General features: G+C 37.8%; 1 protein-coding gene across 1 annotated transcript; it reads right to left on the reverse strand.

Annotated features, from left to right (window-relative positions):
* Positions 1–5,749: 5,749 nt before the first annotated feature.
* On the reverse strand, positions 5,750–13,353 carry steap2 (STEAP family member 2, metalloreductase). The gene is made up of 5 exons (XM_088643342.1): positions 13,085–13,353; positions 11,091–11,616; positions 9,687–10,214; positions 9,044–9,208; positions 5,750–8,042 (listed from the first exon to the last, which is right to left on the reverse strand). Exons 1-5 carry the CDS (start codon positions 13,351–13,353, stop codon positions 7,758–7,760), a joined length of 1,773 nt encoding a protein of 590 aa, XP_088499468.1. The 3' UTR covers positions 5,750–7,757.
* Between the last annotated feature and the right edge of the window lie 1,194 nt (positions 13,354–14,547).

Here is a 14,547-nt window from a genome sequence, read left to right on the forward strand (position 1 = left end):
ACTTACCTGATTAGGGTGCATTGTATGGATAGGGATATAGGCTCCCATTTATTTTATGGCATCCATGGTGCAGAGAGAGATTTAAATGCAGGTTGCTTTGTATTTAGTTAGAAGGCAGCCCATCTCTTGTGTGGCCTCTGTAGGCATATTAAGAGTTTAGTGCTTAATAGTAGCAGTCTTAGTAGCAGTCTGGGCTTTTCTGGGTGACCAGAATGTTAGGCCTCTGAAATGACTTATCTGTAAATAGTGTATATAATGTAACTTTATGTGTTTGTTGTGTGTCATTGTTTTAAAATATCTGTCCAGCCCCATTTGTAACAATTGGTGTCAGTACGGGATTCTCTGTTCGCTGTTTTAAACAGTTTAGAAGAAGAAGAAGAATTTACAGAGGTAGATTTTATATTTGAGTAATAGTTCACTTACAAAGGCATTAACACAGGATCATCTAACCATATTTATGTGGATTATGAGTGCATTTCAAAAACAGCTAGAAAACATTCAATTGGTGTTCAAATTTGGGAGAGAATTTGATACATGAGAGGTGCCAGGGTCATCTAAACCTCCAGATGTAAAGACTGTGAGATCAGAAGTGATAATGCTGGAGGACAAGACAGGTGTTGCTGTGAATGCTGTTAGTGAAAAGTAGAGGTGTGTGAGACTAGTGCCAACCAGGTAGCTGGAGCAGAAACAGGGGAGAGTGAGTTGCTCTCTAAACAGGAAAGACACGTCTTGCAGGAGGTTAACACTGAAAAAGCGTCAGAGCTAGAACAGTCCACAATAGAATGTTTTACAGCACAAAGACTGCTGACAGCAATCCACCACTCGAGACAGAGACTGCCACACAGCCACCAGCTCCACAGCAGCAGCCCTCTACTGAAAACGCACTTCTTTCTGCAGGTCTCACTTCCTACATCTGTCTGCATCAGAGACACAGACAGCATGGAGGGGCGCTCTGCATCCTCAAACAAGCTCTGCCAGATATCAGGGAGCCCTGAATTCATCCCTGATCCACCCGTCTCACAGCAGCAGGAACACAGGCAGGACACGAAATCCATCTTGTCTCCAGACAGCATCCGTCTCACTACCATTTCTCCTACACACATTTTCAGCACAGTTCAACAGCACCAATTTGAACCACCTGGGAGCTCACACTGCAGTGCCGACATGAGCCAGCAGGCACTGATTCAGGCCAGAGCAGCATCACTCCCAGTAACCCTGCTTAAGAGAACCAGGCCTGTTCTTGTGTTGGGCAGACCAAAGCCACCTGTGGTGATCTGGCCTCACATGAGGGTACCGTTTAGAGAAACCTGGTAGAAAAGGACCAACCAGTGACTGTCTGGATACCCCAGGAAGAAAGAAACTGGACTGATCTCGGGTTCTGTTTTAAGTGATGCTGATTTCAATACATGTTAAATACCAGTCTTTTTGTTGTCTTTTAACAGCTTCTGTATTTTTTAAACATTTTTATGCTTTAGGATGTTTTTTTTGTTCTTGTAGTGTGATGCACTACAGTTCTGTTGTTTTGTTTTATTTTGATACACAGTAGAAACTGTTTTTGTATTTTTTTGGTTCTTCCATTTTTTTAACATTTGTTTTCTTGTTTTAATGTCCTTTGGCATCATTTATTTTGCCTCATTGTTACTGAGCTTAATTTTTAGTGAAGGACATGCCAAAGGTTTTTCTTTTAGTAGTTTAAGTTTTAAAAACTTTTTAAAAAAAGTTTAAGTTTTATTATTAACCTATTTTAAAAAACTATTATTGTTCTGTTTGTAATGTAACTCTTGAGTTTACGTAGGTCTCTGGTCTATTGGTTTAGTGCTGTTATACTGTATAAATGTTAGTACATATCTACATCTTTAATAATAATAATCAACCTGTTAATGGAGACACAGGTTTACAAGAGTATTGTATTTCAATCAGTGGAGACTATGAGCTCTAATGTTGCCAGCATTTTCTAGGTAAAAGGTAACTTCGGCTTTGAGTTACAGCTTTACCTGGGACCAAATCTCCCTCATTGTTCTATGTCTTAGCGTCACTTCAAACAAAGTCACTTTGGTGAAAGTAAGGAAAAGTAACATGTTTTCTCACTTTTATATTTTTAAAATGTTAAAAACAGTATCTGTACCTTTGTTGTACCTTAAGGGTTTTCTTAAAGTTTTAAGAGTGAATTGCAGTGGTCCATACTGAAGAGCTTATTTTGAGTAGGGAATTGTTTTTTTATAATGAGTAATGGACACCTCTGTCTTTACTGTCTTGAAAAAGCTGTGGTCTATAGCAAACAGTTTAGGTCTGTTACTGAACAGGGTTTGCAAGGCACCAGAAATTTGTGAGCTAAAATCTGTGTGTCCACTTGGGGAACCTCTATGCAAAGTTTTGCATTTTTGTTTTGCAAAGACCACTAGCCATAGAAAGACATATCAGACACAGAATGATTGTTCTAATGTTGCTAATTGGGCATTCCATTGATACGCCTATAATTAAGGGAAATCAAGTTGGAAAAACACTATAAGCTCTCTCAGTAAAGGACACTAATTTTCTCTTAAAATGGGGAATTTAAAAAACTTGAAGTTTTAGGGAACTTGGGTTTCCTGGGTAAAAGATACCTCAGTTAGAATCATCTTACCTGATTATGGTGCATTTAAGGATAGGGATATAGGCTCCCATTTATTTTGTGGCATCCAGGGTGCAGAAAGAGAGAGAGATTTAACTGCAGGTTGCTTTGTATTTAGTGAGAAGGTAGCTCATCTTTTGCGTGGCCTCTGTGGGCATATTAAGAGTTTAGTGCTTAGTAGCAGTCTGGAGTTTTCTGGGTGACCAGAATGTTAGGCCTCTGAAGCGCCTTGTCTGTAAATACTGTATATAATGTAACTTTTGTGTGTTGTATGTTTTGTGTAGTTTATTGTAATAAATATTTGTTTTAACCAAGTGTGCCTGGTGTATTACTCCTCTCAACAAAGCTGTGCCAGAGAATAAAGAATAAATGTGCCTCTAGTTATACCAGCCCCTTGGATATATGGTTAGAAATCACGTACAAGTGGAGGGTTTATGAATAATTATTTCACTGATTGACTAAACCGCTTCGTCAATTCCTGATATTCACCACTTTCGTAATCCCCCCATTTGTAACAGTATCTATACCATTTTAATAGCAGATAAAAATTCAACCAAATAGAGCATTTTGCTGACCTGAATGCATGTTAAATGAGAGTTTACAAATTCTTCAAAAATGTCCTTCCTCTGCTACTTTGGGAGAATTGCACGTTTTGGCTTACAGAGTTAAATGTTTGACCCAATCTGAAGAGTAGCACCAGACTTTCCAAAGAACTTTGGACACACCAACAGATTCATATCTGTTATAAGCCTATATTTTCAAAAATAAAGGGTCAATTTTGGTAAAATACAACTTCTCATTAAACAAATAAAGGATTTAGCAAACAAAGTATGTATAGACATACTCATATTACATCTTACAAAACTATGTGACCAATGGGATGTGACCAGTCACATCATTGTAGAGTATATGTGATTTTTAATAAATATATCATTTTAATCTTTAAGAACATTTTAATTGCATTTTTAATGAAAATTCAGGAGTAATGATAGCAACCCTCCTTTACTCCTGCAGCTCTTGAAATCCTCCTTGATGTTACTTCCCAAAATGCTATAAAAACCCCTCCTCTCATCGTTCTTCTTTCACATCCAGACTCCACCCCATTCCACCCTGGCAGCCAGCCCTTGGTTAACACTGTGCTCTGCTGGGGATCCTGACTTTCTCCTCCCACAGTCATGTGGTTGGCCCTCAGCCAAAGAGGATTAATCCAAAGCTCTTTACACCTGACAATAACCATTCATAATGCTTTTTGTGGCTGGGTGGTGGTATTCCTCAAGAATTGTTCTCCAATTACTAACACTTCTCATGAACACTAGGAGAGCTACAAAGGAATTAAAATGCATTTACAGTACCCTAGCAAGCCAAGTACTTAGTGTTCAAAACGGGAGCTGTGTAAATGTTTACATTACGGATGTGGAGTCTTCTTTAGGTGTGAAAATTAGCAGATTAATAATGTGTATTTGGTGAATAATATTGCTATAGTTATGGCTCACATCTGATTGTAGTTATTGTTTGTGTTATTAATTTAACAATCATGACCAAGAGCTAAACTGAACACAAGCATAATGAAACAACTGCACAACAGATTCCCAGGCATGAATAAAAAACAGTTAATCCCACCTTTAATGAATACTTTATATATTTAACTCTTTGTTGAGTCTCAGGTTTAAAGCTGATACCTGAGGGAGAGGCATGAAAAACATAAATCATCCAAAACCATCAAAATGCCTTATTGCACTAAGACTAAGACACTGCTGTAATTAACAAAATGAAGGATGGAGCTTTTTTACAATATAGTGTCCCTGTCACCATACTGGGGCATTAGGACCCACATAGACCACAGGGTGAATGCCCCCTGGCCCTACTAGCACCTCTTCCAGCAGCAACCTTAGTTTTTCCCAGGAAGTCTCCCATCCACGTACTGACTTTATAAGATAAGCACACACAATACTGTCAATACAGTCAGCAAACTGACATTTACTGAGTTAGAAGGCATGCTGCTTTTATTCTTAACTGAACACATTTACATTAGCTTGGAATATTTTAACTGGTTTCTTTTTCTTAAATTATGTTGATCTAAAATTACTTTATACTGTAGTACTGAAGATAGTGTAAATTAGTTCAGTATAAAACTCCAAATGGAATGTACAAATGGAAATTACATGGGACTGATGATATTCTATATTCTTAAGGTTGTTCATAAAAAAACTACATGAACACAATGTGAAAGATCTGTTGGTTGGGCATCATTACTTTATTGAAGTAATTTTATAGTGAAGTGAAATTTATAAACTAGTCTCAAATCTGCATGTCTTTAATTCTTTAAAAAAACTTAAATATATTTCAGATGTAATAAAATAAATCAAACTGAGCATACATGACACACCAAGATAACATGCTGTCTGTACAAATTGACCTGTTCTTATTCCAGAATTGCTTAACTGCGTGTGGGAGTCTAACTTTTACATGGTGCCAACATCCTAAAATACAAGGAAATAAAGACAAAGGCTTGAACAAACTGTTCCAATGCTAGTTTGAGTGACACAAAGAAGGATATGAAGACATTTTATTTGCAAAGGTGGTTTGAAAAAAAGGTTGGCTCCCATTCCCTTAGCTAGGTGAGCCTTGCCAAATACTGTATTATATTCCTCGTTCTCCCACATTTACTAGGATTTTACAGAACTACTAAAAGCTTTGCTTTTACAAATTATTTCTCTAAATATGGTATTCAGTGGTGTTGTGTCACTCCATGAAAATATGCCACGGGGAAATAGAAAAAAAAATGTCCTGTTACTACATTTAAAATGCATTGAAATGGAAAAATATATATAACTTAAACTGAACCAACCACTGAATTAAGAGCCCCGGTTTGCTCTGAATTTATACAATACCGATTTTATGGTAAACTAGACAAACCAAATCAAACTTCAAAACATACTTGTTTAAAGAGTTGATGCTACAAGCTCTGACTTCAGGAGACAACCAAGAATGCAAAGCTTTAAACTTCAGTTTAAATCAAGGTGATAGTTTTGTTTGTCATTTCCAACTCAGTATGATTTGGAATTAATGATAGGTTTGCACAGTGTTTAAAAATGTTAGAGAACATTGTCAGCAATAAAGAAACACCAAGCATTTACGGTACTTTAAGACTACTGTATCTTGAGAACAGCATGTACAGTACATTACAGGACATAGCATATAGAAAAGCTATATACACTCCAGTACTTGCTTGTGATTCACAAACATGGCATGTTTATTAACAGTACTCATTCTTACAAAGAAACAGTTGATAATTATGACAAAAAATACCATGGACGTCCTGCTCTGAATGATTGATTTCAGGAAATTTGCAGAGAACAGCTGCCCTGATTCTCACAGTAAGACACTGAATTTTCTCTCTTTCTGCTTGTTTTTCAGAGAATCCTCAGGGTTTGTTCTTGGTTCTTGTGAAGGTATATATGTATACAGTATGTCACTGTTATTTTTTCTGCTTGTGTTTTTCATAAAATTGAAGCAAGTTGTCTCTTCTAGCATTTCTTCCTGACAAAGCAATGTTGAATATTCCAGCACTGCAATGCCAACACACATGTAAACTCTTCAAAATACACCCCAACTATAACTAAAACATATGTAATATTTAAAATGATCCTTACTGCTTTAACAAACCTTGACATTCAAATATTATTATATCTGATACAAAAGAAAAAGTGCTTTAACTACAAGGTTATCTGACAACATCACTCAAACACTTTATATTTCTGTCAAATACAATCTACCATATGGTTTCACATATTTCACAGAGGTACAAAGATAAACTGGTCACTCCAGACCATTCGTTGACCTAGATAGCAGCATCACCTTAAAATGTAGAGGATCGCTTCTCTATGCTGTGAAAAATATATAATTGCATACATACTGAGAAAAATATACAATAATTATTGGCATATGTATGGACACTGTTTATCCAAAACATCCACAAAAGTGAAACCATTATTGTGAGCTTTATAGAAGTTATGTTACTGAACCCTGATTCATCCTAGCAGGCAATACTGAACATTCAAGGGCAGTTAAACAGGGTTTATATAAGTGAGTATGAGTAGGTATTTCTGTGAGTGTATACATGCATTGTGACTGAGTTTCAGGACTGAGTTACATGTAAACATAGGAGGAACTATTCTACCATGTGGCTGGTACTGTATGTACTGTCTGTACCATCCTTCAGCAGGCTGAACTGTTTGGCAAAGACACTAAAAAGAGTCAGAAAATCACTCTTGAAACTTGTCACAATTCACGTACAGTATACTGTATGGACATATCCAATTTATATCATACTATAGCTTTTTTATATCAAAGCTGTGCATGCCAATCTTTTAATGTCCTGATACATATCACAGCAAGTGCACTTTTGAGACTATGGCCCACTTCACAAATAGATTATATCTGATTAATTCTCAACAGCAGAGCTGTCAGTGTTAAACAGTCCATTTAAACACTAGGAGCACACATACAGTTAACAGCTGAGTAAAATGTGTGAATCATCCAAAAAAGGTAAATCTCTCTGACCTACATTTTTTTTTAATACTGATTTTCTTAAAATTACATGGAGTTACTGAATCACATTAACACTACAGTATGTATACCTCCTGGACATAGTACATAAAAATATGTTTAAAATATATTTATCACTAAGTTCCTCTCTTCCTTCCTCACACTGAACTAAGGAACATGATTTTGAATGTATACATCATGGACAACCAATTCAGTGTTTTTCTATTCTTCTAAGTAGCTTAGACTTTGGCTACTATTTCATACAATACATTTATGTGTCTATAAATATAATTAATCTCCTTTTATCAATATTGAATCTTCTCTATTTTAGTCTGATGTCAAGACTTTCCCTATGTGTGAAAATATGTTGCGTAAATTTGCACTGGAAAAATACTTTGCTCAAATAACTCTTATTTTGTAACACACTCATGAAGTTCTCTTAAAGAAGTCATCGCAGCATGATGAGGAGTGATTTTTGAGAACATAGTTGTAAAAATGCAAACCATGTTATTCTGGTGAAGAAGACTGCCCTCAGATACATCTCTACATCTCTGTTTAGAACTGTCTGAACAGGTCTTTCAAGGACTCACTCAGTATGTTACATGATGGTGACTCTTTCTGGAGAGACATGCGTGGCAGAACCCATGGTCTCCTCTTTATACTGGCTGTTCTCCCAGCCACGCCGAATTCGCTTCAGCTTCCTACCAACACAGGGGAGGAGGAGAAGTACCTTTCCCATGATGACCATCACAGGCAGCACCAGGGCCACCACAAAGTTTGGAGGCATGTAGAATTTATAATATTCCTCTTCAAAGGCTCTCTTCCAGCCATAGAGCAACACATGGAATGTAGCAATCAGGAGAGCCACATACCCCAGGGTAGACTGCAAATAGCATACAAAATAGCAATTCAATAATGCCTTCACTTCTACAAAACTGAGTATTTTCTTGGCTAGGGTTGGTAAGGTGCTGTAGTGGTTAGGTTTGACTCCAAGTCAGAGGATTATGTGTTCAAACTCCAGGTGGGATGCTCTAGTGCAAGACTCTAGTGCCAGATTACCAATCTGGTCAATTTCTGCTCTATGAATGCCCATCTAGGCAGCCCATTGTCAATGTTTTCAATTCACTTCTCTGGTTAAAAAGGATTAAATTCAAAACTGAAATGTAATACCTATTTTGCTTAATTAAATGTGCAGGGTCCAGTTTAACACATTAGTTGCATAAAATTCCTGTAAGCATACTGTAACCTAGCTGTTGATGGAAATCTTTGGCAAGACATTCAATGGAGACTCACAATTGTAGCATTTGGGTTCATCACTCTTAAGAAGGCCACAGAAAAAACATGTTTTAGGCACACTTGTCCTGGGACAGTAACTGACTGTAATTCTTTCTGTTTTGTGAAAGAATGGCAGTGTGTATGTCCAGGGTCTCCAGACCTTTGAAAGTTGGTTCTATAATGACCATTGTATTGTAATCCTACATCTTATTTTCTATGCATACTTATGCTATGTCTTAAACTATGTATATTTAATATAATATTGTGTAAAATGAAGCTGCATTAAAGTGAGTTGGATAAAAGCATCACACAATATTTAACACTTGCAGTTATGGAATTGCCTATACTGTGTATTACACATGAATGTAGTAAGAAGCCATCATCTTTCCACTGTTGGGGTACTGCTCACACATGCATTCCTCTTGCAAAGAAAATTAGGACTTGTCCAATTTCACTTTCCAATACATTTAAAAAAAGCAGCTTCTTAATTGCATAACTGAACTAATTTAACACTTCCTCACAGTAGCAATAGTCTGGATGCACAACAATCCATTAATGATTTTGATTGGATTTTGCAGTAGCCTTTAAAGATGAAAGTACAGGACCCACCTGAATGAAACTGAACTCTCTCCAGTTGAGGGCACTGTTCACTGAAGGTATTGATGTGATGGCCAGCAGAGAGAGCAGACCTAGACTCATGATTCCAAAGGAGATGTACATCTCCACTCTCCAGACCTCCTCCTCATTCCAAGCATGTTCTACATTTGCATGAACCTGTAGAACAAACCAGGTAGTCAATTAGAACTGCACTTGTACTGTCAATGGCATGGTGGTTAGCTGCAGGGTCCTGGGTTGGATTCTGGCCAATAGCTCCTGTCTGTGTGAAGGCTGCATGTTTTCCACGTGTTTGTCTGGATTTTCAACAGGTACTTACAGTAGGTTCCCTCCCATCTTCCAAAAAAAATGTGAGTAGATATGACACTCCAATATGATTTACTTTAAAATGCTCATAGGCCCCGGAGAGTCTGGTCTTACTAGCATCCTAATTGTACAAAACAAATAGAACACACTGAAATTAACTCCAGAGAACTAAAACAGCAGCATCTTACTGTGTTTATAGACCAGTTTTGCCTTACCATTTCAAAATCTGTCTTCTTGTCTACAATTTTTTAATGAAAGAGAATGATTTCCCTGAATTTACAGTGCTTGTCTTTCTTGAAAAACCCTTAAGGCACCTGCTTCTGGGCCTCACCTGCTGGAGGGCCATGTTGAGGAAGAGGTAGCGCTCAGACTTCCTCAGCGGCAGGCATAGGCTGTAGACCACGTGCACTGAGGCAAAGAAGAAGCTGAGGAGCCCCAACTGCTTCCGGCACTGCATCCAGCCATCCAGCCAGTGTGGGAAACGGCGGTACTTGGTGCCATAGTACAGCTGGTGTGCTGCTGCCAGGAGCCCTGCTAGGTATACCAGTGACAAGAGGGTGATGGCGACCACTGGCAGGGTCTTGTTGACGATCTCCATGGGGATTTTGTAGAAGTCACTCTGTTGGTTCTTCACGTAAGGGTGAATGATGTCCCTAATGAAGGAGTAGACAAAGAAGAGGATGGACAGGCTGACAGCCACCAACACTGGCCCCTTCCAAGGTGTGAAGAGATGCAGGGGGATGTTTTCTATCTCTTTGGCTGAGGAGAGAGTGCCCATGTCCACTGGAATAAAGTTCAGCTGCCGAGCCACTTCTAGGACCTGCTGACGGGCTTCCACGGAATTGCTGCACACATACACCTGTAAGCAAGTTGAAATTATTAAGCCTGCAACATGTTCCTTTTATAATTTAGATATTTTTGGAAATGTCAACACAAATGATGGCATGAAAGCACCTTTTCTGTGATATTTAAGATAGTAAACTGGTACATTATTTTGAAAATACCTATCATATAAGCTGAAATTACTTTATCTTAAAATGCCCAATACTTTGTAAAGCAAATATAAAAAACTATCAAGCAAATATAAAAAACTTGTGTAACAGTTCCCAGCTTATAATTTTAGAAATGTTATATATGAAAAAATAAATAATGGTTTCAGACTATTTAAAAAGAATTTAAAATAAATCTTAATTATCTTAACGTTAGAAGACCATATTTGCCTTTCAGAATCAACACTGAGAACAGGGTCTGGTTGCGGATGTGAAAGTTACATATCTTGATGATCATTTAACGATCTGCTCTCTCTGGGGTCCCGATAGAAAAGAAGACAGTTCGAGCATAATAATTCTATCTATTTTCATCTTTTTATCTTAGTATCCTGAAAAAAACATCCCGAAACCCTGTTGCTGTGTCTGCAGTGCATACAATGTTCTGTGACCACACAGAATGAAGCAAAAGATCTAAGATGCCCAGTGTCCTTAATTGTTCTATTAAGAAAGCATACTTCTGGGCAAGATCTGAAAGATTACAACACATGTTGAAGTGACAGTTATCTAAAACTGCTATGGCATTATACTGTTGAAAATTATTCTGTCCTTAGGGTATTCACCTCTGAGAATTCTTCCAAACATGATTTGGCCCCCTGAAAATCTGTGCACTAACCCCATTCTGATAGGGCAACATATGCAATTTTGTATATCATGAATCAATGACCTCCAGCTCTCATTGTACTTACCTGTCGACTGGCATCCTTTGGACCGGACTGCATGGCCCAAGCAGAGATCACATTGAACCCTTTCACCACAATGGACTCAGGGAACAAGGAGGCCAAATATTCAGCATTAGACTCTGGGTACTGGTTCATACGCGCATTGTTGCTGACATCTACTAGGATTTTCCCCACCAAAAGGTGTTTCAAATCCCATAGGGACGCATAATGTTCACGGTGAATAGCAAGGAAAATAAGTCCAGCTTTGGCCACAGCATCTTCATGATGGGTGACATCAACTACATGAGGAAAAAACTCTGCAGCCCTCTTAGGATTCCGGCTCCCGACTACCACATGGTAGCCACATCTTAGCAGCCTTATTGTTAGACACTTGGAAAAGTCCCCAGATCCAATGATTCCCACTGTGGCCTTTGCTCCTTCTTTAAGTCCATTCTTCATACCATTTGGTAGGAAAGTCTCCTTGGTGTTCAGTGGACTTCCCATCATAGAAATGCTTTCCATTGTCTTGCTCTCTGTCTTATTTCTTGGGGTTCTAGGACAAATAACCAAGCCATTAAAAAGTACATTTACTAAAAGTATACCCATCATGCATCTGCTATGGGTAATGAAATAAGAACAATAGCTTTGTAAAAAGACTGAAACAAGTACAGTACTTATTTCCAAAATGTATATGCTAAAAACTAAATTTGCTTAACTTTGATGATGCTAGAATGAAATAAGCTACAAAGGTTTTTTGGCATCTAAAGCAGTTTAGCAGTATAGCAGTTTGGGAAATCACGACTTGATTGTTTCTTTAGTACATACTTAAGTCCAATCAATCAGCACTTGTTAATGAGCACAGCAATGAACACATTTGCTTTCCAACAGTTAAAAGATCAGAATTACCCCTACTGAAGGTTGGGTTAGAAGTAACTATCGATATAATAGATAAAAGGAAATCCACATGTTTTTTACATAATTGTAATTAATACCTTTTCCTAACATTATATCTTGCCACAAGGAATGTAGTAATAATGCAGTAAATTGTTTAATCTGTTTTTAGTTGGAATGTATGTTTATAAGCATATAAGATGGGTTGATATAAAATCAACAAATACTATGTTTTTGAATTCCAAATACTGTTGTCCATACATTCCCAAAGACCAACTAAAACCAAACAGTACATCTGGATCATCTGGGTAAGGAATAGAACTCAAACGTGTTGTTCCACTTTATTTTTTGGCAACGTTTTTTTCAACACTAAAACCCCACATTGATGGATAATATTAATTGATGTCACATATAATAAAAGGCAATTAATTATAATAAGAATTACAGGATTAAAATCGACTGAACTTTGCATACACTGACACATTTACTATAAATACAAAGAACGATGCTAGTGCTTATTAGCGACGTTTCTCTCAGTATACATCTGCTCCAGTGATTTAAATTGGCATGTGATGATAACCTGAAGCTGTTCATTACATACACAATGAGTCAACGGCTTCTAAGCTCTATACTCTAAATACAACAGTCATTTTAGCTAAGGCAAAACAGAAGGGGGGCCTTCTCTCCTCAAGGACACAGAGAAGGGAGTCATTGTCAGACATCATGTATTCTTGCAGGCACAGACAAGGTAGAGGAATCAAATACGTGGTACTTAAATCTTGATGCTATGAAAACATGAAAATGACATTTTTATTGTGTAATACATTGCTTACCTGACTACTGGACATTGCTACGAACAAGATTAGGCATGCAAATTTCGGGTTAGATAGGTTTGTCTTATTTCCACTTTGGAGAATGATTTTGAAAAAGAAAAATAAATTTAGTCAAATAACATTAGTGCAGCAAAAAGTGGTGCAGAACCAGAAAGCAATATTGGTTCTGCGCAGGCAGGAGAAATAGCAGCATGTCTTCGGAGGAGCCTTAATTATTTAAAATACCTATATTTTGGAAAACTGTATTAAAATATACAATTTTAAATTACAAGCAATGACGCAATGCCACAGACTTACCTTAATTGTATTCTGGAGCTCTTATAGAGCTTTCCAGTAGTTGCTGTGCTCAGCTGATGCCTGTTCTCTCTCCGCCCTCGTTGAATGATTTTCTTGTACCAGAATCGCTCTGCATTGAACCAGCCAACTCTTTTTCCTTTCAAGCAGGCGGAGCACGTTTCACTATCGCACCAAACTGGGGTGAAACAGCTCTCCGGAGCAACGCAGGCGCCCTCCTCTTCTTTCTGCCAGTGCCAGCTTGCCGAGCGAGGAGTGAATGCAGACGTCATATTAACGAGAAACCAGTGAGCATCGTCAGATGGTCTGTGCCCGGAGAACTGTACAGGAAGCGTCGGGAGAAATTTATCAGCGCGACCTGAAATTTTAAGAATTTTTGGATACAACGCAATAAATGTGATGTTAAACAAATGAAAAAGTTGTAAGCCTATTTACTTGCGCACATAAATAACATTCGACTGGATATCCATTTGCTCTGATACATGGCTACGACATTCTGAGACTAATTGTTGAGAGTCTATATATTTACATATCCTGATTTTGTAAATAATGGAGGATAGCCAGTGTAAGTTTTCCACGATAAAGGTACTTTTCTAAACGGTATTAAAATGCCCAAATGAAGGTACCCCGAGGAGAAGAGTCCGAATGCAGAACATATGCATTACCCCAAATTTCTAGCGGGTTACAACAACGTGTGAAATGCTTTCTACCAAGTGCGTTGTCAGGGCTAGCTTGAAAAGGTTCAAACAAACAAAGTCCCGTGCATTAAATTGTTAAAGTGGGTGTTACTGCTGTGTGAGGTCAGACGTTCCCTGAAAAATAGCACTTTCGACAGATTTTATAAATGGGTAATTTTAAATTACTCAGGACTCAAAGCCCAGCCAATTTATATTATCTTTTATTTGCAGTATACTCTTTGTTTTCTGGTTCATTAATTTGCTGTCTTTATACGTAAATGCGCATGTTTTATATAAAAATATTTTGGTTATAGCAATGTATGTCATAGTGCTCAGCACTACTGCTTCACTCCTCTTGGGTTCTGTTCCAGTTTTGATTATCTGTGTGGCATTTGCATGTTGTCTTAGTGTTCATATGTGTTTTCCAGAGTCTTCCAAATCGTGCATAGGCTAGGTGACTATCATAGTCCCTTAGCTGCCCTATGATCGCTGGTGTTCTGCCCAAGGGGCAGCAGATTTGTCCTCTCAGTCCTGCCTTGTGGGAAAGGGTCTAACCTGTTACATCCCTCACAAGGATAAGTCGGTTTTTGATAATAGATGGGTAGCTGTTTCATTTTTATTGAGAACAAGGCATCTTTAAGCATACTGAATAGAAACAAGAAGGTCTTGCACAATAGGTGCATTGAAAGGTGAGTTACACTACAAAGAGTAGTATTATAATAAAGAGAAGAATGACAATATATGTTTCCAAAAGTCTAAACTTGACAGTGAAACCATTTTTATGGATAA

This window comes from Lepisosteus platostomus, chromosome 8 (genome assembly GCF_059453375.1).
Source record: "Lepisosteus platostomus isolate fLepPlt1 chromosome 8, fLepPlt1.hap1, whole genome shotgun sequence".
Lineage (NCBI taxonomy): Eukaryota > Metazoa > Chordata > Actinopteri > Semionotiformes > Lepisosteidae > Lepisosteus > Lepisosteus platostomus.